Source organism: Bubalus bubalis, chromosome 7 (assembly GCF_019923935.1).
Source record: "Bubalus bubalis isolate 160015118507 breed Murrah chromosome 7, NDDB_SH_1, whole genome shotgun sequence".
Lineage (NCBI taxonomy): Eukaryota > Metazoa > Chordata > Mammalia > Artiodactyla > Bovidae > Bubalus > Bubalus bubalis.
In genome coordinates, this window is record NC_059163.1 from 47,128,761 (window position 1) to 47,153,608 (window position 24,848).

Sequence of the window (24,848 nt, forward strand, 5' to 3'; positions counted from 1 at the left end):
TAAAAACAATGATGAGGATGGTACCCTGTGCTGTCCAGCATGTGGCTTGCAGGGCACTCTTCTGGAGCCCATGGCTGAAATGCTGCTGCTCATTGGGACATCAAGAGACTTTTTAGACAAATAACGAATCCCTGAGTTATACTCAGTGCACTTGTCGATTTGTTGGCAGATCGACAAACTCTTTTTCAGATGTGGCAGTATAATTTGTTGGAAGATTAATTTGTGTGACAGGCAGGAGCTGCCAGAAGACAACATTCCCTCCCTTTTGGAGCCTTCATTTTTTAAAGCCTCGGTTCATAGAAGTCATTAGGCTAGCTTTTCCCAGAATGAATGAGGAGGCAAGTGGGGACTTGCCAGGGAGGCTGGGGATGTAACTGGGGAGACTGTTGGAGACTCAAAGGGTGTAGGAAATGGAAAGCCTGGCCCCCAGGTATCTAGACTCTCAGCCAAGAAGACCAAGAATTGAGTACCCGCCTGCTAACACTTAGCCTGAATTATCTCATTTAATTCTACAAACAACCAAAGAGCTAGAAGCGGTTCTTATTTCTATTTAATAAATGAGGCAGCTGAGGCTCAGAGAAATTACATGACTCACCTGAAGTCTTACAGCTAACAAATGGCAGAGCTGAGATTAAAATTCAGGTCTTCTTGACTCCAAACATTCATCATTATAATGTTCTTTTTACAATTTTCTTAATCTAAGGTAGAAGCTGATGGAATACTCCAAAGTATAATTCGGCAAAAACATTTCTGGGGTTATGGTTCAATATAGCCCGTCCATGCAAACAACTTTCTTATGTTCATGGAGAGAACTTACCTTTCGTAGGAGAGAAGAGATGAACTTTTTATCCTTTAGATGATTGTGCATAAGCATTTTTTCCAACAACTAGTCTTCTGATGGATTCGGAATGTCAGGGAGTTGGAGGTTATACGGCTTGACAGCTATTGGTATGCAGCTATTATATTTTGATTGTTGGTTATAAGCAGGCTAATGCTTAACTAATCAGCCCAAACAGGGGTAAGGATTGACATTCTTATGAGTAGGGGAACTGCAATCATTGGAGAACAGTTCAAGGAGAAAGTGATAACTCATTGCTATCTGAGCAGTGAATATCTAATGTAACCCTGGTGTGGTCCAGCTTTATTTTAATCATGGGCAGCTGAACTGTAGATGCATGTGTATGATTGGAAAATACCTCCTTTTCTTTCAATTTCCTTTAGACATCTAAGAAAAGCTAATAATCTTCCTTTTAAAATTCACTGAATAAAAATCAATCCAGGCACACTAATGCACCTTCTACTTTCTTGGCCTCTTTTTACTTACTAAAGGATATTATACTTGCAGATTTAATTAACCTTTAATGAACACACACACCTTATCTGGCATTCCTCTAGGCCTTCTCATATGGATCATCTTTATCTAATAAATTGACTAAAATCTATTATCACGTACTTCCCCAACTCTGTTTTTAACCCAAACAAACAAATGCATGTCAGCTTCTACATTTGTTAGAGGTAGGCCCCAAAATATAAGGTCTATAAACTTTTGGTAGCTAAAGTGATATTTCTTATCTGAAAACATCAGGTTTTTGGTATATCCATGCAATGCAAAATTTTAAGCTTCATTTACATGTGGTGATCTAGAGTGATAATCATGATACAGTATAAGTTAAAAACATAAGTTGCAGAATATATAATAATCCCATTTCTTTAAAGAACAAGAAATATATATATAAATATATATGCAAAGAGAGCTAGATAGATGATAGAGATAAAGATATATATTTGTATAAAATAGAAAGCTATGGAAGGAATCATATCAGAGTTCATATTGTTGACCTAAGAGGGATTAACAATTAATTTGAAAGCAACAAATTGGTTGCTTGGTGCTGGAGAGAACTGGAAAACTTGCAGACAAGGAGGGTGTAATTCCTCCAGTATCTTCCTGTTCAGTCAAGAGTGTCTGTTTAATGGCTGAAAAATGCTACCCAAATGCCCCCAGACAGGAAACCTTCTAGTAAGAGGAGCCATCAGCTAGTCAACCACGTGGAAATGCGACAGAATTTTAAGCTACTGAACTGTAGGGAACTTCTGTTTCCCAAATGTGGTCTGTGATGGATTAGTCTGGAGTGACTGTAGAGAAGGGGAATAAGAGTCTGCCAGGCACACCTCTGATTCCCCATTGCCATGGAATGTTTTGCTTCCTAGAATTTCCTTTTACCTGGGGATTCAGCAGCAACCCAGCAAAAGAAGTTGAAAATTTCTGATTCCATTGAGAGAGACTTTGGAGCCAAACAAAATTTGCTTAAATTCCCTGCATCTTAGTTTCCTCATTTGTGTAATGGAGACAAAAAGTCCTACCTCCTAGGACTGTTGTGAGGATATGATGAAACAATGCAGGACTTCCCTGGTGGTCCAGTGGCTAAGACTCTATGCGCCCAATGCAGGGGGCCCAGGTTTGATCCCTAATCAGGGAACTAGATCCCAAGTGCCACAATTAAGAACCAGCACAGCCAAAGGAAAAAAAAAAAAAAGATGAAATAATGCAAGTAAAGTGCTTAGTACTTAATAAATGGTTGTCTAAAAGGAAAAAAAGTTCACTTGAGCTGTAAACAGAAGCACACGTAGGGCAAGTGATGGGCTTGTAATACCTTTCACAGTATCATTAGCTTCAACTTTCCCTGCCAGCTTTAAACATTATGCATTTCAGAGACCTGAGTTAGCCTGGACTTGTGGTTTTTACGCACACATGTTGAGCACCTGGGGAATTCCTCCTTCTCATCCTGGGGACTTCCACCTCTGCTGTGACTCACGAATAGATACCTTCTTGTATCTGAGGCCAAGGAAAAACATGTGAGGCTTTTACTGAATGAGACTAACCCACGTATCCTGTCTTGATTGAAACAGGACAACAGAAGCAGTTTGACACAGTGCTTTAGAACCACACTCCAAAGCCAGACTCCCTGGATTCAAATTCTGCCTTGGCAATTTACTATGTCAAGTTACTTGACCTCTCTATGCCTCAGTTTCCTCATCTATAATATATTAAACATGGTCATTGAGAGGATCATATTAGTTAATGTATGTAAAGCACTTAGAACATAATAAGAGCTATATAAAGGTGTTATGTGGTTATATATATAACCACATATATATATATATATAACAAAGGAGTTATATAAAGGTTAACAAATAAACAGCATTCCCCATACCCATGTCCAGGGAGACATCATTGATTGACAGCAGCATTCTGTTTCACTGAACCTGTTTGAGGTTCTAGTATCCTTCTCGAGAAAGCCACATGAAGAAGTTATTGATAGATTAGGTCACCGAATGAATACCATTTTCACAGACTAATATCATATCAACTGGATGTAAGCAGTAGAGAAAGTCAGTTAACTCTTTCCAGTTTTTTAGACCACCCACCCCCTCAAGAGTAAAGCACACCCTGATTAGAGCAAATGATGCCATATAAGGGAGGTTTGGCACTCAGGTCTGGTGACTTGTCACGTCAACACAAATGTTTTCAGCTGCCCTAGAATGTCTATTCACATCCTGAGACAAATAACCACTACAAAAGTGCTTGCCTGTCCTCATTCTTCATTAGCTATAGAACAAAAGCAGCTGCTAAGCCACAGACCACAGAGAAAAAGGTCAGCCTCATACAATACACCAGGGTCTTGCTGATATGCTTGAAAAAGCACGCACACACTTCAAAGGCAACGGTGGACAGAGACACCTAGAAGAGCCACTTGAGAACATGCATTTCAATTAGGAGCCTTTACCCTGAGGATCCAGCCCTTGAGAGGTTAACACCGCCTACCCCCACAACCCCATCAAATCCACATCATGAAAGCTGCATTTAACCAACAAAAGTGGAATCGACAGTGGAGGAGACATATGGGCGACAGCTTGTTAATTTATAAGCAACAATAACAACTGTTGGAGCAAAGGAAAGGTGGTATTTTCACCCCCACTCTCACTGATCTGCAATTTCTGATTTGCCCTCTTTCTCCAACGCTTCTCTGCATTTCAGACTCCAGCCCATGCTGCAAACACTATTATGTTTTTCTCACAAGGCTGGAATGAACAAGACTGTTCTTTTAAATACAGAGGGGAAAATGTCCTTGAAGGAGATGAGTAGGGTCACGTGGTACATAGGTGAGAAAGCAGACGGTGAACCTGGGAAATCAGTGGTTGATTCTGGAGCCTCACATTAAGTTTGACTTCAACCACCATTCTCACCAACATTCAGAGGAGATGGTATTAATAGTAGGGAGCAAAATGGGTGATTCACTTTCTCTTTCTTTGCAAAATTGAAGGTGAAATGAAATGGCTAAAACCTCATCCAAAGGGCAGAGGATACATGGAGCTTGCCTGTCTATATAACCAACTAGTTTATAGTGATGTTGCTGTTTAAAATTCAGAGATCAAACGAACTAGAGCTTGCCTCTCAACTCGACCACTCCTAGCTGTGGGGTTTAAAGCAAGACAGCGAGCCTCTCAGAGGCAGTTTTCTGATCTTTAACTGGAGATAAATCATACCTACCTCCTAGTGTTATTTTGAGGCTTAAATAAGGTAATCTGTGTAAAACATCTGTTGAAGGACAGGGAGAATAAAAAATACCTATGAACTAAGAAGTTATCCTGAGACCAAAAAATGAGTCAGGCAGCTCCATTTAATCATTGAACCAGTTTATTAAAGAGTAACTTACAGGATGGATTGCAGAAGGAAATGGCAACCCACTCCAGTAATCTTGCCTGGAAAACACCATGGACAGAGGAGCCTGGCAGGTTATAGTCCGTGGGATCACAAGAGTCAGACACGACTTAGCAACTAAACCATCCACCACTACAAAGTGAATATATGCCTAAAGATAATGTGTGAAAAGGATATTTGCCATATACTAGCTAGTTTTTTGGAGAAAGCAATGGCACCCCACTCTAGTACTCTTGCCTGGAAAATCCCATGGATGGAGGAGCCTGGTAGGCTGCAGTCCATGAGGTCGTGGAGTCAGACACAACTGAGTGACTTCACTTTTACTTTTCACTTTCAGGCATTGGAGAAGGAAATGGCAACCCACTCCAGTGTTCTTGCCTGGAGAATCCTGGGGACGGAGGCCTGGTGGGCTGCCGTCTATGGGGTCGCACAGAGTTGGACAAGACTGAAGCGACTTAGCAACTTGGCAGCATAGGATGGATTGACCAGACAAAGATCTGGAAGCATTTGCAGTGCACCCCACACTGCTGAGGGGCCACTGGGACAATTTTATACATAACCTAGGGTATGGGGGACTTGCTTGGCATCAGAGAGTGCATTCCTAAGTCAAGATTTATGAAAGGGTAACTAGTCTCATGGGTACTGGGAATACAAAGGCCTTTGTCATTGTTTGGAGACTATCAGAACATAGAGGCCAGCTGGTTGCAATGGTTATAAGGAATATCTATTAACTACAAAGCTGTTAGCAACAAAGAAGGGATTTACCACAAAGCACAGTCCTGGGTAGGAACAGTGGAAGGACAGGAGGAACTGTGTGGGTCCAAGATGGTGTCAGTTACGTTAACCAACTATACAGCATCCAATATAGACCCAGGTACATAGTAGGCATTCAACAAATGGTAGCTTTCATTATCATCATTACCATCGTCTGCATCATCACTCTTAATATCCAAACAAGGCAACCTATCAATTATCACTGTTATTTGATCAAAACATTTAAAGATCCCAGTGATCTAAATAACTGAGTGCATTCTATGGGAGTCAAATATGTGGTGTCATCTTACAAGGCAAGAGTAATCAAAAATTAATTCATTAAAATTAGTTGAATACTCATTAAGTGCAAACAAGCATGAGATAAATTTTGGAGAAAATGTTCTAAAACTATATCATGGGGATGGTTGCACAACTCTATAAATTTGAAAAAATCACTGAATTGTACACTTACAATGAGTAGATTTTATGGTATGCTAATTATACTTCAATAATGGTGCTTAAAAAAAAAAGTTCTCCTTGGGCAGAAGCTGAAGGGGGATTTAGATAACAGGAAGAATAAAAATTACCTTGTAATAGTATAAAAAGGAAAAAAGAAGGGAAATATGAAAGATTAAGTGACATGGAGGGTAGAGTGAGATGCTCTAAGATGCAATGAATTGGAATTCTAGATGGATAAGAGAAACAGGATGGGCAGAGACAATTTTAAAAGAGCTAAGAAATACCCTGTATCCATGAAAAACATCAAACCATAGATTCAGAGTCCAAAAAAATCTCAATAAGAAATAGAAAGAAATTTGATCTCTGGCTGTTTCTGTTTTGTAAGTTCATTTGTATCAATCAGAGCTTAGACATTTCATAGTGAAATCAAAGACAGTGTTAGAAGCAACAAAGAAAAAAGATAACTCTCTTCAAAAGGACAATATATTGATCTGACTTTTCAACGACAATAGAAATCAGAAGAGGGCATGGAAATAAGGATGTTGAAAATTTTAACTGCCATTCTTGAGTTTTAAATCCAGTGAAAAAATTTTTCAAGAATGAAGGTGAAGACATCGCCTTTAGACAGCAAACACAAGAAGACCTGACATCCACAGATCTTCACTAAAATAAAGTTCCTCCTCTGGTTTTTTACAGTCATCAAAATTCTTCATTTCTTCCACATGTTGGAGCTTGACTCCTCAAATCTAGACAAGGGTTATCTGATTTAGCAAACAAAATATAGGGACACTGTTACATTTGGATTTTAGATAAACTACAAATATTTCTTTAGTATCTATGTCCCCAATATTGCATGGGACATTTAACTGGGTGTCGTCTATTTTATCTCACAACCCTAGTCTATACTGGGAGAGAAATATCAGAGACAGAGTTGGAATCATCTTACCATGACAGCCACATCCCAGAGATGATATGAAATAGATCAGGGGTTGATGGGAGCATATCAGATGAGAGAAGACATGAAGGACCAGACCTTGTGCAATTCTCATCGTTGAAGGGGTGATGGAGGAAAACAGAGCAGGAAGACAAAGCAGAATAAGGGGGGCAAGTTCCAAGGAGGAGCATAAAATTTCCTTCATTCAAGAAGTACTGCGTGTCTTCTATAGACCAGGCACTGTTCTAAATAATAAAATAATTGAAAAGTGTGTTGTGAAATTGGCATTTTGCAGATCATTTTCTTAGTTTTTCAGAGAGCGAATTTCAGTACACCAGTGAGGATCAGGCCACCTGCTACAGTACAGAGGGTTTTTGAGACACTTCTGCTATGGACTGAATTGGTATCCCACCAATTCATATTGAAGTCATAACAGTAACTTCCAGGATGTCAAAATTGACCCTACTGGAAATAAGACCATTGCGGACATACTTAGTTAAGATGAGGTCATACCAGAATAGAGTTGGCTAACCCAACATGACTGCCATTCTCAAAGAAAGAGGAAATTGGACATACATACACACACACAGGGAGAACACCACGTGAAGAAAATAGAGATCTACAAGCCAAGGAACGCCATCGATGGCTAGTGAACCACAGGGAGCCAGGTGACAGGCAAGAAACAGATGGACAACCTTCAGAAGGAATCAGCCCAACCCTGCCAACACCCTGATCTAGGACTTCTAGCCTCCAGAAGACAATGAATGTCTGTTGTTTCAGCCTCCCAGTTTGTTAAACATCATTATGGCAGGTGTAACAGACTAATACACTTTCCTTTACAGGTATCCACTGGAAGGCTGCCCAGCTGGTACTAGCCAGGCTGGTCCCAAGGCCCCTCCTGGGAGTACGTGTGCAGGGTTTCTTCATGGAGAGGCTGGCCCTACTGGGCCCTCCCAAGTTCAAGTCTAGGGTGTAGCTCTCCTGTCTTATTTCTGTACCTCCAGCCCAGGAGGGTCTTTGTAGCCTCCACACTGCACAAGAAAGAGAACTTCTGTCTCTTTCCCTTCTTCCCCAAACCTGCCCCAGCTACCCAAGCCCTCCTTTTCTCTATTTCTCTTCTCCTCTTTCCCACAAGGCAGCTGGGTGTTCCTCGGTGAGGCTGCCAGAAAGAAGTTTCTTAGTTTCCCTTCTCTCTTCTCCCCAAAGCCTCAGCCCTAGGATGAAATGAAGCTGCCTTTCCAAGGTGCTGGTCTGGGTAAATGTATATTTCCCATCTTTCCAAGACCCATTTCCTCCCAGACAGCTCTCCCTTACTCTGTGCTGATGGAATGTTTAATTATTCATTCAAAAAAGATTAATCACTCATGAAATATTGTGCTAGAAGCCTCAGGAGCATCTGAGAACACCTGTTTCTCAAGAAATCTTGAAATGTGGTGATCATTTAAGGGTGACGGGTGAATCTCTCCTTAGGCTAACTCCCACTGACAAGTACAGGCTTCCTAGAGAAGCTGAGACTAAGGCATCTCCATGGGACAGAGTGCTGTGATAGAACAGGGATGACTACACGAACACAGATGGGGAGAGGCCAGCATGTTAAGACCAGGTACTTGTCACCGTGGAGGTGCAGAGACTCCACAGACCACTGAGTGAACTTGGGCTAGTCTTCACTCCTAGCAACTTCTCAAGCAATTTAACCTCTGGAGTGTCTAATTAAATATTTTAACAAGTGAATGATAACCTGTGAAATCAGAGACCTTAGCCCATATAGGTATGCTAATTCTAACACTGAATATAGTACAGGTGGGGAGGAGCTAACACAAGAATCAAAATAATTATAGTACCAGGCAGAATAGATTGTAAGAGCAAATAAAAAAGGATGGGTACCAAGTGTCATGGGGATTCAGAGGCAACTTGCAATGCGATTATTTGCCCGGTCTTGAAAGCTGGGGGCTTGCTGGGAGAGAAGAGACAACATGAAGTCGGAATGAATGGAAACACAAGTGTGGGGCACGTTTATGAGTCTATGGTAACATGAGAGAAGAATGGAGGGAAGGCTGGAGCAAAATAAGAGCCTTGAATTCCTGGTGATTTTAATAAAATTTTAATAAAACAGAGACATCTCTCTAGCAAAGTCAAGTTTCACGGCAAACTAGTACAGTTTTGTTTGCATTTTAGAGGAAGACAGTAGCTAGAAGCACATTTCTGACCAGAGTTCTATGTGGGGTACCTGCTGGGTTACGTTGGTAGTTGGTACAAGAGCATCTTCTTCCTTCTTAAGGAGCCTAATCAGCCTAATGACAAAAGTTACCATTTTTGAGTGCTATTTATGTAATAGGCATATGAACAGACTTCAACTGAGTATAATGAGGCAGTCACCACTGTTATGGGAGATGAGATTTCAAGAGCTCATCTGTTCAGTGTCACAGAGCAGTAAGAGGTCGGGACAAGGCTGGCACCTTTGAACCCAGAACGTTGACACCAAGCATCTACTTGATTAAAGCTGGGTCAGTGAAGGAAACACCTAGACTAATACAACAGGGGCTCTGGACTGCTTCTAACTCGAGAGTGCACATACAGGAAAAGTCTAAATGACACTGAAAATATGTATAAAGGATTTTCCTGTTTTGTGGTCAATTAGCATTCATTCTTGTCTGTAATACAATAATGGAAAATGCTTAACTGAAATGTGGGTCTATTTTTCATTGATTATTGATATGTTTCTGGTCACACCACTCCCCCTCAAGACTTTAAAAGGATTCCTCTTCATTACAGGTCACCTTTAACCCCTCTTCACTCTCCTTTCAGGAGTTACTTCTGCAGGAGTAGACGCCATGACAGTAAAGAAAATAAAAACTGATGGCATCTGGTGTGCTTACCTCATTTTTAATATAATTTTGTGGTTCAGGGTGAGTATTTTAAGCTGGAATAACTCTTAGGCTCTATGCAGGGTTCACTGGTCTGGACAGCCCTCCTGAATACAAAGGATGCGCCAGTCACAAAACATACTGAATTAAATAATACAAGTCACCTCCCTCCAAGCAAATGATACAATTTTGCCCCAGAAACAAGTGAGAATAAAGACTAAAAGGTGGGGCGCGAACATCTCAGGATGGATGTTCAAAATCTAAGCCAACAAGAATACAAACCATTTTCTCAAGATTCCTCATGTCAACCTTGTGAATTACTTCACTGTTCATATTAATTTTTAGACAATCTCTTTCAGGAGGAAACAAGCTAGTTATATCAGATTGAACCACATAAAATTGCTGCTAACCAAGATGGGTCATTTCACATGAATCAACTTAATAATCATCCTAGCAAGGTTTTCTATATTACTTTTCAATTTAAATGGAGATCCTGGGCTGTAAAAATAAAATGAAAAAACACAGCATATACAAATTCTTAATAAATGTTTTTCAAATCTTTAAGTATACAAATCCTAGTGATCTGATAGGCTTGCATGTACTTTACACACTTTACACACACGCATATGTGCATGTGCTCAGTCGCAAGGTTATGTCTGACTTTTTGTGACCACCAGGCTCCTCTGTCCACAGGATTTTTCAGGCAAGAATATTGGAGTGGGTTGCCATTTCCTTCTCCAGGGGATCTTCCTGACCCAGGGATCGAACCCAAGTCTCCTGCATCTCCCGCATTGGCAGGTGGGTTCTTTACTTATGAGCCATCTGGGAAACCTCACCTTACACATACTAGGTACAAACCATTCTAATGTCAGGGTGAATGCACTTTAACACTTTTAACACTTTCAAGTTTAATTTCACTGACTCTGAAATAATAAAATAAAAATTCCATTTGACTTTATATTTACACTTTTATTAGAATTCTTTAGAACTGTGAACAGTTGGACAACATATCAGGAAAAAAACACATAGAACATCAACATCCTTTAAACTTGCACCGCTTACATATTTACACATAAAGTTACTGTATATATAAAAAATATTTTCAAGGACTCATGGGATTGGGAATATTCAAAAGACATTATTGCTACATTTCAATATTTACAAAAAAAAGCCACAAAATAATTTCAAACATAAAGCTACTGCAAAGAAACATCAGATGTAAAAAAAAAAAAATTATAAAAATATAAACTTTCAAGAATATCCAAGACAAAACTCTCAGTGAAGTGCCCCTGAAGTACCTAGACATCTACAATTAACAACCACTTTTCTTACTATAACCAAAGTCAATAGAAATGCAAAGGAAATTTTCAGACAAAAGTGTGGCAAACAGCAAAAACGTCTTACATTAGCAACAAAACGCCCCAACCTGTTACCTTTGGAAAGGTGCGAGAGCATAGAACTCCAGTGCAAATGGTTACTTTCAGATAAATGGCCACAGTTCTCTAAATGAAAGCAAAGAGACCTAGGAGGGGAAAACCGTGAGGGCAGCATACCTGAATCTTGCGAGACAACACATAAACCCTGCCATGTAACCATGGACCTCTTATAATTGGGTAGAGGCAACAAACAAACAAACAGGTAACACTAATATCCAGGCTACAGCCTAAAGGGTAGAACTGAAATATGTTTCCGTAGGAGAGTAGCATTAACAAGGTCTAAGGAACAGGTACAGTATGTTGAGTATAAGTAACAGAGTGCCTTAAGTGCAGGTGGATTGCAAATAAATACGGACTTAAGCACTCCTCTATGTAAGCTTTTGGTAAGCTTCTCTACACAGCAAGGTGAAGTGAAACAAAAGCTGGGCTGCTGCTGAAAGCCAGGCTACTTCTTCGGTGCTGAAGGACCCTCCTGGGCTCAAGGCAAGACTACTCCCAAAATGTTTTGTCTACAAGCATACATACACACGCACACATACACACTTATATAGATACTGGCCAGGTGTCCAGGACATGCCTGTGATGGAGGCTGAATCTAAAGTTTATTTTTGGCTACAGAAGAATCCAAACTAAGATAGCACTGGTTGTCACTCCTGCCAGAGTCATGCAATGAATCACTTTTTCAAACGGCATCAAATCCACTGAACACGATGACATTCTGAAGCTGGTCGGCTTGTTCTGGACAATCTCTAGAGCAAGTTCATCGGCTACAAAAGGAGATTTTTGTTAAGACTGTGCTTGGCAATAATTTTTTTTTTTTTAAAGCACTGTTTCCTTCAAACTTGTTCTGGCTCATCAGTTATTCCTATACACAGCAGACTCAAGCCAGAATTGTATTCAGAAACTACACCTTGTGGGTTTTCCCCCCTCAAATATGTGAATGCATATAATTTATAGATGAGTATATACAAAATGTGGGCTGGGAGGCCGTCTCTCCAATTCAGCTACTATTAATGAATTTGATTTAGAAACCAGGTCAGAAGCATGAAGGCTCATGCCCAGCAGTCTTTATTCAGGCCTGGAGAACATTTTTCCATGGCCTGTGTCTTACTCCCAGCATGAAATACTAGATTTCTTGAGCCCAGATAGTCATAGGCTTCTGGCCTTTGAATAACATTCTATTTTCTGCATCAAGGGATAAGGTTTCAGCTTCTAGTCTTGCTACATCATCATACCATCATGGATGATTATGAGGAATGAAGGTGACTACTCTTATGTACTCAAAACTATCAACTACATTTTTCAGATAGAAATTGGAGAAACCTTGGGAAGGACTCAGTGTGTCTAGTCCATCCCACCCTCCCTTTCTACAAGTCTGAAGTTTCCTTGTTAGCAGGGGCTAGTGTGCTATTAGGAACATAGGCAGCTTGATGGTAGCTGATGACAAAAATCATCAGTCACTAAAGGGTGCTCATAAAGACAGGATTACATCAGGGTGTCCACTACCCTGGAGTAGGATTCGAGTGGAAGGAAAACAAAGGAACCATTGTGAAAACCAAAAGAGAGGGGGGTCGGGGTTGTCAGGAGACCCCCAGATGCAGACTCTGCTTCAGACATCTTCGTGGACAAGCAGAGGCTGCGTGGAGGAGGCGCTGCTGCCCACAGAGTTGATGCGCACAGAATGGTCCACGGTGGGGTTCTCCCGGTGGGGACTGCAGTTTGCTAAGTTGGAATAAATCTGAGGAAAATAAATCCACAGTCAATACGCCAGTCCCCACAAGGAACAAAGGGGCACATGTGCAGCTTAGGAACTGCAAATAACTTAGGAAGATTCTTACAGCCAGGAGGTTGACAAGACCTTACAGCCAAGAACCGAATCACACTGACCAAGGATAAGCTTTGTTTTATCCCTCATTTTCCCATGGTCTGATTACGTAAGAAGTGCTAGTCCAAAATGTGCTTTTCTGCTGGAATGCATCCAGGAATGAGAATGACCTAACTTTTTTTAAAAGGTGCATAAATTTCTGTAGCCAATTCCCATCTAATGGCTGATGTCATTCACTAAGAAATTGGTGGTTCTTCCATTGAGAACCAAGCACTTGGGTGTGAAATGCTGTCTAATTTGAAATGTGCTTTGACACCCAGAAGAGCAAGCTTCAACCTGAAAGTATCAATGGTATAATCTTAAGAAAAGATGGCTCCAAGCACAATCCAGAAGAAAAAAGCAGCTTAAAAAATAATCTGAGTCGAAGTAAGGATCACTCATTCCTCCTTAAAAGCAAAAGAAATCATGAATTTGAGTTTTGAACTCCCTGCTTCTCAAATCACTAGGAGGGATCCCTCAACTTCAAGCAACTCTTCATTCTCTACGGTTTGTGGCCATGAAAGCTATCTGCCATGTTCTGGTTATTTACTTGAGCAGAAGGTTTATTTTACTGCAGAGAACAACCTGTCTTTTCTACGTGCCTTACCCCAACCCTCCAAAGGCTGAATGGCCTGACACGTGAGACAGAGAAGATGCAAAGCCCCATGACCAACACTTGGGGTAGAGAAGGAAAAGTGGCAAATCCTTATGGAAACTTCTATGCCCACACTTCTGAGTGTCAAGCCCTCTACTCTTTCCCCTCTTCATCTCATATCCCTTGGCTCAGAGTAGGGGGCTAAGCAAAAAGAACTTGCTTCCATTGCTTCACTTTCCTACTCAATTTATAGCCTAAGCAAAGAAGAGAAAGGGTGGGTAGCTTAGTCCTCACCCCCAGAACCTGAGAAGGAGGACATGCTTTGGAACCAAGAGAACAGAGGTCCTATGCCTGGCTAGAGTATACTCACATGATTGGTGCTCTCTGAGATCTGCTTCTCAATCAGCTGCACAATCTGCTTAAATGTTGGCCTTTTCAAGGGATCAGCATCCCAGCAGGTCTTCATGATGTCATACCTGCAAGACCAGGGCCAATTATCATTCCTCAATGCCCTTAACTGATCTGCAGGTATATGCCATTCAACAATTTTGAACATAATTCCAGGGTTACACAACTGGACATACTGAATGACATGGGTATAAAATAAAACTGTGTGTACTGAGACTCTGCCAAAACTTTATTTGGTAGCAAGTTTTATGAAACTCAGTGACAGAAATAACATTTGCCCAAGATGTCATAACAAGGAACCAAATGACACTTCAAGCTATGCTTGGTGAAAACCCTCAATATACGGGTTTCTGTTTTTAAAAAAGGAAAACAAAAGAGGAAATGTTATCTGAAGGAAGGACATCTGGGCCCTTACATTTCCGCAGGTGCATGCTCGGGGCTGAGCATTCGGAAACCTTCCTTGATCATCTTGTAGAACTTAGAATCGACTGGCATTCCAGGGTAGGGGCTGCTTCCTGAGGCACAAACAGTTTGCAAATCAGCATGACAATCAGCAAGGAGAGCACTGGTAGCACCTTAAAGAAGATGCTGAGTGTGATTAAGGTGCCTTTGGCAAGGCTCACTTTACCTAAAGAGAACAGCTCCCACAGAAAAATCCCATAGGACCAGACATCACTTTCAAATGTGTACACACAGTTGAAAATACTCTCCGGTGCCATCCACTTCACAGGGAGTCGAGCCTGCAATGGAAGCACAAAAGATCCAACAATGTTAATCACAAAGCTAAAAAAAATCAAAACCTGAATAGAAAATATTCCTATAGAGAGGTGGGGTGAGAACTTGATGGGCATCTCACAAAGACCTTCTACCCATATGACCTCAGAGGACCCTGACTGATTATGTTATGTGTGGTTATTTTAGTTTGGGGTGGTTTTTCTTTTGTGGGGTGGAGTGGGATATGCATACCAAGCAGTGGGCAGGACCCCAGTGCCCTGACCAGGGACTGAACCCAGGCCTTGTCAGTGAAAGCCCAGAATCCTAACCATGGGACCAGCAGGGAACTCTTGTGAATTATGAATTTTCACTTTTTTTCTGACTACCTCTGAAATAAGTGGATCACCAGTACAGCTGACCCCTGAACAATGAGGGTCTGAACTGCATGGGTCCACTTATACAAGAATATTTTTCAATAATAAATGCTACATGATCCATGCTTGGTCGAATCCAAGGACGTGGAGGAACCATGGATATGGAGTTCTGGCTTTCATTTATACTGAGATTCACCCCTGCCTTGTGCAATGGTCAACTGTATACTATCTTCTGGAGTGGGTTGCCATTTCCTTCTCCAGGGGATGTTCCCTACCCAGGGATCGAACCTTGGTCTCCTATACTGCAGGCAGATTCTTTACTGTCTGAGCCACCAGGGAAGCCCCAATACTATCTTCATTTTCAAGATGGGGGTCACTGAGTCTGTACAGCCTGGTGGTTATGAGCACAGTTGTCAGAGACAGATACCTGGGTTCTAACCTGGGCTCCACCACTGGCCTTGTGTAACACAGAGGTTAGTTACCAAAGAAGGTTAGTTACCCTTATCCCTTAATAGAAACGTGGCCTCCCAGGGTAAGGACTACATTGCCCAGCTCCTTCATAGCTGTGTGCAGCCACGTGGCTCGGTTTTGGCCACTAAGTATTATATGACAGCTTTTGGAAAACTTCCTTAATATGAAGTTGGCATGTGTCCTGTGGCCTTTTCTTTCTTGTCTCTTCCTCCATTGTCTTGCCTGCTGGATCTGTTGGCTGGCTTTCTTGAGGCCATCTTGGACCATGAAGCTAAGGGCCACACCAGGAATGGTGTAAAATGGAAAGGTTGAGGAATTTGCTCCCTGGTATAGGACCTCCATACCAGGCCCGGCCAGCAACTTCTATCCTTATTTTACTTTCCTTTTGGGTGTTCTGTCAAATACAGCCACAATTATCCCTCACTAACACACTGGGAACATCACATACATCTGTAATAGAAGCCTCAGGATATTCTTCCGTAAAGCAAAAATTGTACCTCAAATTCCATGAGTTGTCTTGTGGGTTAAATGAGATAATGTGGGTACCAGTGCTTAGTTCGGTATGGCTGATACACTAGGATCTGAAAAATTATCCTGTACAACCAACCACTTGATAAGACAGTAGTGGCTTATGCTGACTATGACTATTCCAAGGTGGTGAGCGGCAGATTCAGAGTTTAAATTCAACAGTTGAACTTCACATCCTGAACTCCTTCCACTAACATCCAGCCAAACTTTCTGTGACTATTCCTCTTAGAGACATTTCTGGATTCTTGGATCTTAATTTACCACAGAAAGCTAAATCAACCCTTCCCATAATCCATTTAGGACCCAAAACTGGGAAGACAATTTTTTTCTGGTCTTACAGTTATTTTAGTCAGCAGGAAAAAAATAAAAATGCTTTCCAGTATCCCCTCCCAGATTTTGTGCTAAAGTTCTTATAGGGGCTCTTAACTTGAGATCTATTAATAAAAGGTGTCTTGAAATCAGAGGTGCTGGGGTCATCTTTACCAAATACGACACACCCACCAAATGACAGAACCAGGTTCGAACTCAGCAAGACTGGGCCTGGAACCCATTAGCCTTTTGTCAATATTCAAAGGCCTGGATAGAGAACCACCTTTCATTCTTCCTTCCAGTAGTGCACCAGGATGGTGGGGACTTGGTGTTATTAACACTCCTAGCCTTAGCGAATTATTATTATAGAAACGCATGCTGTCATCAGAAAGTAAACCCAGCAACATTTCTACAAAAACCAAGTCTAGTACAGCCCACCCACAGAGACGCCTTAGTGATGGAGAAGGAAATATTACATTATGTGTAAGCACACAAATAGCTACCTCTAGGAATAGCTCTGGACTGGAGCTATGAGCCTGGGAAAATAGATGGAGAAAAATATATGTTCAGGACTACTGGCTTCCCATACTAATGGGATATTGCTCTGGGAATCATAGGCTCTGGTTTCAGCCTCTACTGATCCGTGTCATCTCAGACAAATATCACTAAAATACACTGTGCTTTTAGTTTCCCCAACTTTTAAAATGTGAAGATGCTGCATTCTAATGCCAAGGGGTTGCCCTGATGATAACAAAGAAAATTGGCAATGAAATAAAGCACTTTGAAATAAAATCACTATGTTCCATAAGCCAATTATTCCTTATGAACGTCTTTAAGAAGCTCTCTTGATTTTAAGATCCAATATTCTATATACCTAATTCTGAACATTATCTTAGATTTTAATCTTTTTCATATAGCCTCTCAATCTCAAAATAAAATTCTCCTGCTGTGACCTTCAGGTCCACATTTGTTTCACTTGAACAAAATCGAGTTCATTGCTATTCTCCAGCTATAATGAAAATTAAGGCTATTTCTGTTTCTTTCACATGCCCCATAATTACACAATTAGAATTAGGAATTCTATTATTGGAATTTTGCTAAAGTATATTTAATTTGACTGCTAAAATGCATGATATCGCAAAGGTAGGATTTGCACTATGAAAATCATAAAAAGACAATATTTTTTAAAAATTGAAACAAAAATCTTTTGTTGGACTGTCAAGAGAGAGTGAGTACTCACGTTTCCTTTGACCACATAATTAGAATCATTCTTGATGTCTCTGGCGAGACCAAAATCACAAATCTTTGTGATTCGACCATGAGTAAGGAGGATATTTCTGGCTGCCAAGTCTCTATGAATACACTATTAGAAGAGTAGGAGACAAAGAAAACCATTTAAATTTATTTTAAACTTTTTAAAGAGTGAAAGCTATATTTAATGCTAGAATGCTGCTTATGTTATATAGAGCCAATAGTTTTGCTTTACATTTAAACTATTTGGTGCACCAAAAATAAATATCTAGATTACGCTTTGAATGATGTTCAAATTTGTGTTTTACATTGTTAGGACTTTAATTACTATAATTGCTTTCAAAACCAACTTGAATAAATGCTTTTTCCCCCCCACTTAGGACTGCTTTCATTTTACATGCTTCTCTTTGAATATGTCCTTTTAAAAAGAGTTTCTAAAATGTCTACAACTTGAATTTGACCCCCTCAAAGGACAAAGGGAAGAGGCTCTTTATTTCAGCCATCCTATATCCTCTTTTAGTTTGGTAATTGTTTGGAAATGTCACCAATGACACTTAAGGGTAGGATCTGTAACCTCATCCTATTCTGTTAGCCTGGTTTCCTAAGAAATTCCTCTCACCCTTCTAGAGACCATGTTTCTTGTTTTGGTTCCTTCATTCTCTTCCTATCCTCAACCTTTTGATCAAATGTTTATTACTCTCTCTCGATTCCTTACTTCCCCAGCACTTGGTAAACCATACATGCAATATTTGAAGTCTAACTTCAAAAAGACTCAAGTATATGCTTCATCAAGCACTGCAACTACAAGAGATACCCTTTCCTTTGGCTGATAAAATAACCATCTCTTTATTTTCTAAGAGCAGCTCCTACATCCTAAAAGCCAAATTCTAAATGAATTCATTGCATATAAAAAATATATTCATAGAAAGCTCATTTAGACAGGCTTGCACTTTAAAACTTATGAGAACAGGAATTTCAAAGAGACAGCAGTTGGAACATGAAGAAACTATATTTCCTCTGCTTTTGGTTACCACACTTCAAGCGACACTCTGCATTCTAACTATGGCTCTAAATACTCCTTGGGGGTGGTGGGGGCAGGGACAGGACCCTTCTGAGAATCACCCCCACTTACATTCTTTGAGGCAAGGAACGCCATGCCTTTTGCCACCTGGTAAGAAAAGCTCAGCAAGTCCTCCAGGTCCAGGGCCAGCTCATCATCTTCCATGATAGCAGGAGTCACGTCTCTTTCTATGTATGAACCTGTTAGGAGAAGAAGGATTTTCTTAGCAATTAAAATCTTAAAGACAAGGAGAGTAAAAGACAGTGACAACACCACCAAGGGCTGGTAATCAGGGAATTGATATGAACTTGCAGGCAAATCCTCTCCCCAGTGTTAAGGACAGGAAGGTGCTGAATCACAAAGTTAATATTCCCAATCCTGGGCTAAGTTACAAAATCTTTAAGGAAGAAGAATGGTGGATGAACACAAAAGTCTCATATTTTTTTATATGTATCTGATGTATTTTGATATTCATATGTTATATATGCAACAAGATGCATATATATGTATCTGAATACAATAACACAGGCTCTGACTCCAAATACCCGCTTACCCTGAGCCTATTGTAAAGAAGAACCAGTTACTACCAGGAATGATGTTAGATTCCACGGTGATATGAGAAACTCTGAGTCAGTGAGGTTGTTCTTATTGTTTGATAGGTACCTACCTATTCTTGCAGATCTCCTCTTGTCTGCCTTGGTTGGTACAACATAAGAAACTCCAGGTTTCATGTCCATGTACTCATTAGTACTATCATTGCTGGGAGAAATGAAACGTCCATCAAATCACGAGTAAATAAAATGGGAGATGGGGGAGCATGTGAGAGGCAGGCTATCTCTCCACTCCCTTTTTTACATAAGAGGCTGATTTATTTAAATAAAGTATTGCCAAGTTTAAATGAAGAAAATCTTATTCAGTAAGATATGAGTTTTTAATATTCAACATTTGGGTCCAATCCCTAGGAATTAGATGGCCTTTTTTTGTATTCAACTGTAGAGGGGACTCTGGTTAGAAATGTCCTATCTCTCGACACCAGGGATTTAATGAGAAACAGAGAACCAAAACCATTATCCCACATCACTTCAAACTCTCTAAATTAGCCTCAAGAGAGAGAAGATGAAAGAGACAAGAAAGAGACAAAGAACCAGAGCTCCTGAGATGTGTTATTAGTGGGGGAAGACAGGGATCGTTAACATATAGCGACTGATGGAAGATAGTTTAAAAAAACCAAGTTTGGTTCAGATAAACACCAATAATTTGGATGATTTTCTGAACCATCTGGACCTCTTGAATCTGTAACATTTGGCTGGAGAGTCTTCAAGATTTCTAGTACTTCCTGCTTCTGATTAGCATAGAAACACCATGACAACAATCTCCTTCAGAGCATGCTGGTGGTTCCAATCCCATATGGGATCCCAAAGCACAAAAAACACTACGTAGGATTGAACTATTTAGGCCATTATTTCAGAAAATCAAAAAATATATGTGAGGCCAAGGTTTTAGAAATAAGGCAAAGTGGTTCATTTATTCATATAAAGAGCATATGTGCTAGAGAAACAACCAAAGGTGGTTTGGCTTACATTGTATTTTACTGCCTCTTAACACCACTCAAAGTTTACAGGATCAAAAAAAAATAAAAAGCTTCATCTAGGGTTTAAAACTTCAGCCAGAGGTACAGAAAAACACTTTAAGAGGTAATCGCCCATCAACCATATTTACCGAGGTCTCCTTCAGGGCCTGGGGTTAAGTTCAGGAGACAAAGTCTTGCCTTCTCAAAATACAGGGGATATGGTAAATAAAAAGGAAAGAGGAAACCCATCACACAACTGCAGAGATAAAATGTATAAGGGATTAGGCATGATGAATATGATTCTGTCGGGCTGCATAAATCTAGAAAATCTTAAATGGTGGATCTTAAAAGAAAGAAAAGGCAAAAGATGGCAGAGAATTCTATTCTGATTGTAAACTACACCAATTCTTCTTAAAGGAACTTGAAACTCTTGACATATTCAAATTCAGAATGGTATCAAGGATAAAAGAGATGAAAATAAGGTGCAGAATTTTTAAAAATGTGCTACAGTAGTTGTGCCTCTTGATAACCTAAGTTAAGGAAAGAGAGGGCAAGGAATACAGAAATAATTCGGAGGTAGATGGTGAGAAACCTCGGTACAGAGAGCTGTTTGGAGCTCTCTGCCATTCTGTTAAAGGTTTTAAAGGAATTCACTGTGACAACTTGGCAGCCTTTCCCATGTTCCCTATAAACAGTCTCTCACTCTAAAGATGCATATAGGACCCTATTGTACAGTATAACGAGAACGACACACAGGAAAGAACCACGGTAAGAGAAACAGGTACGAAAATCATACAGGACCCTGGCTCAACAGTATAAAGAGAATGACACACAGGAAAAAAACACAGTAAGAGAAACAGGTACAGAAATTATACAGGACCCTGGCTCAACAGTATAAAGAGAACGACACACAGGAAAGAACCATTCTAAGAGAAACAGGTACAGAACTCATTCAACTAAAGAGAACTAAAGTTCAGAAAAACACTAAAGATACATTTTTAAAAATCAACAAAAACTTAAGTTCAAGACTATTTGAATCTGTAAAAACAGTTTGAACTTTCTAAACCGTTAATCACATTTAAATGATTTAATAATTCTGATTTTGCACCTCAAAGTACCTCAGTTCACTTTTTTAAAGAATCAGCCTTGATTGCAAACCCTTATGACCCCATGAACTGCCTATCAACAGCTATTTATGTAAATCAGTCTTACCAGGAAGACTCCTTTGAATGAAGAAGGTTCTTATAAAGCGCCACTTCGGCGTGATCTTCCTGCTTTGAGCAAATAAATGAATCACGTTTTCTTCTCAAAAAATTCAGAAGATCACCATAGCAACAATATTCTGTAATGACCAGGGTGGGCCCTATGAGCATTTAAGAGAAAGTTAGAGGGAGGTAAGATATACAGACCATCCAGTCTTCCATAAAAATACTCAGTGGCAATCACGGCCATTCACATTCAGGGTCAATGCTAAGCCTACCAAGTACGAGTACAATCCTATCTATGAACATTGCTTAGCAGAACGCAGGATTCTGTGGAGTAAAACTAAACAACCTTTGTAACCTGAATTTCTGCCTGATTAGGGGTCAGGTGTGACTGCTGGTTTTAGACAGGAGTTACAGCTTTCATCATTAGTTATCAAGCTTCCTACGTGAGTCCTCTGATTCACTTCTGTTTACAGAGAGGGCTTCACGCCTTTTGTAATGTCATTATGGAAATGATGATGAGCATAAGCACAAACAGCAGCATAATAGGAAAACCAACCATCGGAACCACCAGCTGAGACTGGAAGGTGGGAGAAACCCTGAAAAGGAGGGCCATCACGTGTGTTCGGGGCTCTATCAGTTGAACTTGTTTTCTTTCCCTGTTGTAAAAGCTTAAAAAACTATAGCTCTGAAGTTATTTAACAGACAACTAATTAACTCGGGCAAAAATCTCTCATGAACAATTCATGATGTCGGTGAAGCAACATTTATGGGGGCTGTTTTAAGAAATTACAGAAAGCTGTCAACTTGACCGTGGATCTCTCCAGATCTTGAGGAATGGCTCATTTTAACACATCTTTGTTCCTTTAGACCAAAACGTTTTCTGCAAACATCGTAGAAAGCCTTGATGGGAGGACTAATGAATGCTTCAAAACTGGAAATTTCTTATTCTATCAAAGTGAAGTCTTTGCTCATTTGGTGTAGATTTGAGGGCTGGTAGGCTTGGAGGCCTATTTTTAATGATAGCATGCAGATAAACATTAACTCTTTAGTGGCTAAAGAGTCATCCAGCCTATATAAAAGCTTGCAAGATAAAAGAAAAGCTTTCTGGAGGAGATGAGACATTCTCAAGATATTCAAGAGGTCAATGCTGGTGTGACATACACGACAGTAACTAGGTATGTCCTGGGTGTTCTACCCCATGATGAAAAACACAAAATATAATTCTTAAGAACAAGACACATGAACCTGGGTCTCCTGCATTGCAGGCAGATTCTTTATCGTCTGAGCCACCAGAGAAGCCCCATATATTCTTATATACATGAAAATATACATTCTTAACATTCAGTGGGGTCGGGGGGAATCCAGCAAGAGGTTAACCATTTGGGTCAAAATCCTGCAAGGAGCTTATAATCAAGCATTGTCAAAAATCCTATCAAAATCTCCCGCCTTTTGATAATTTGACCAATTACAAGAGGCAGGTTGGCCACAGCCTTACCTCCAATGGTGCACGCTCCCAGAAGATTCACAATATTCATATGATTACCGAGGTAACTCAAGACTTTGAGTTCAGACATTAGGGCTTCTCGTTCTGTTAAATGGGCGCTTGCTAAAATTAAAAACATCTTATTTTAGCAAAAAGCAAATCTGGGACACTGACGGTGAGCACCCATAACAGCCTGCAGGAACTTACGTTTGAGCATCTTGACAGCAACAGTCATGGCTGCATCTGATTTAATTAAGCCATAAGCGGTGGCCTCAACAACTTTCCCGAAGGCGCCAGCACCCAAGGTTTTCCCTGTAGGAAGGAAGACAAGGGAATAAGTGGTGGTGGTGGAACTGAAGAAACATTTGTGTCATTTCAAAACCAATAAAGAAATTAGGGACAAATGTGTCAAGATACACTTCCCTAAAGTGTACTTGATGCCAAATCTACCAAAGGCAGTGAAATCACAGGAAAAAACCTTATTGTTTCAAGTGAAATAAAATAAAGAAAGTTGTTGGGATTCCCTAAAGGCAATGCGATGTCAAAACAAAAAGGTGTCATGGAAACCCCTGTAGTATACTGACCAAAACTCAGCCTGTTCCTGGGAAACTCCCATTTGTGATCATAAGGAAGTTGTGTTGGGTCTATGTAAACATAATTGTTTCCATTTATCTCCTCGACAACTTTCCACTGTACTTCATACATGGGTTTCTGTGGAGGGAGAAAGGGAAAGGAGTCATCTTTTAATGGTTAATGGTTCACCATTACAGCATTTGAGGGAGAGAACAAATAAATGGTTACCTGCAAATATTTGTACGTAAGAATCATCACGAAGATACACATTAAACCAGCTGCGATCACAAAACCAATCAGCAACGGCGTGAACAGGGTGTGAGCATGGATTTGTTCTAAAATCAAAGAGGGATGTGGAATCACAACCTATTAGCTGCGTCGGATCGTCACACAACACCTCTCACCTCCAACTCACCCACCTCCCGCACTACCTACCGCCCATCACAGCAGGAGTCAAACCAGCTGCATCTGAGCTCCCTGACTTGGCTATTATCTTACTCTAGGGATCTTTTAACATAAGCACTTTCAACCAGAAAACTGTGGGAAAGAAGCTGAGATTTCCACAGCACAAGAATAATGTTAGGCAGTTTTTCAGTAAAAAGTGACATCTGAGTGAACTTTGCACTTCAAATTCCTGCCTTGAACTTTTATGATGTTTCCTTTATGGATGTTTTATTACTTTATTCTTTATGCTTTCCTGTATTTCCCAAATTTTCTACATGGAGCATTGAGTATCTTTCACAACTGAGAAAAACATTTTTTAAAGTGTTCTTTGCATTGCCCTGCCTGGAAAAAAAACATCCATGATGAAGAACAATATAAGACTCTTCCCCTCATCACTCAAATACTAAACAAATACCACTTTTTGGCACTCGTCTTTGCCAACTGAAGAAAACAAAAACCGAACCCTACGAATGTATGCACCCAGTTCTTTTGTCTTCCAACTTCATACCAATTCATCAATTTGTCTACAGGATCATTTAACGTATGTTGGGAGAGCTAGTCATTCATGAATCAGATTTTAAAGATGTTAAAAGAAAATAGCTCATTAACATGATTTCACAAAAGTTAATGTTAACTTTCTAACATGGTATCTGGCGATGTGTTAAAATAACTGATTTTAAGTAACAATTTAAATAATTTTTAATTGAATTTATATTTTTTAATTGTCCTTAATTCCTTTTCTGTTTGGGTAGAAGGTAAATCTACTTCCCCTATTTTATTTCTCTACCCTTTTCTAATGGAAACAGTTGGAAATACACAATTAATTTTAT

General features: G+C 40.1%; 1 protein-coding gene across 2 annotated transcripts in view; it reads right to left on the reverse strand.

Moving 5' to 3' along the window:
- Positions 1–10,678: 10,678 nt before the first annotated feature.
- KIT (KIT proto-oncogene, receptor tyrosine kinase) overlaps positions 10,679–24,848 on the reverse strand; it is an 86,429-nt gene continuing 72,259 nt past the window's right edge. Inside the window, exons 10-21 of one of the 2 annotated variants that reach the window (XM_006058312.4) lie at positions 23,803–23,909; positions 23,586–23,712; positions 23,209–23,313; positions 23,014–23,124; positions 21,523–21,673; positions 19,408–19,499; positions 18,813–18,940; positions 17,670–17,792; positions 14,662–14,773; positions 14,449–14,548; positions 13,996–14,101; positions 10,679–12,904 (exon numbers count right to left, since the gene is read on the reverse strand). In XM_006058312.4, the coding sequence (XP_006058374.2) occupies positions 12,776–12,904; positions 13,996–14,101; positions 14,449–14,548; positions 14,662–14,773; positions 17,670–17,792; positions 18,813–18,940; positions 19,408–19,499; positions 21,523–21,673; positions 23,014–23,124; positions 23,209–23,313; positions 23,586–23,712; positions 23,803–23,909 (1,391 nt within the window). In that variant the 3' untranslated portion in view covers positions 10,679–12,775. 2 annotated transcript variants of the gene reach the window in all.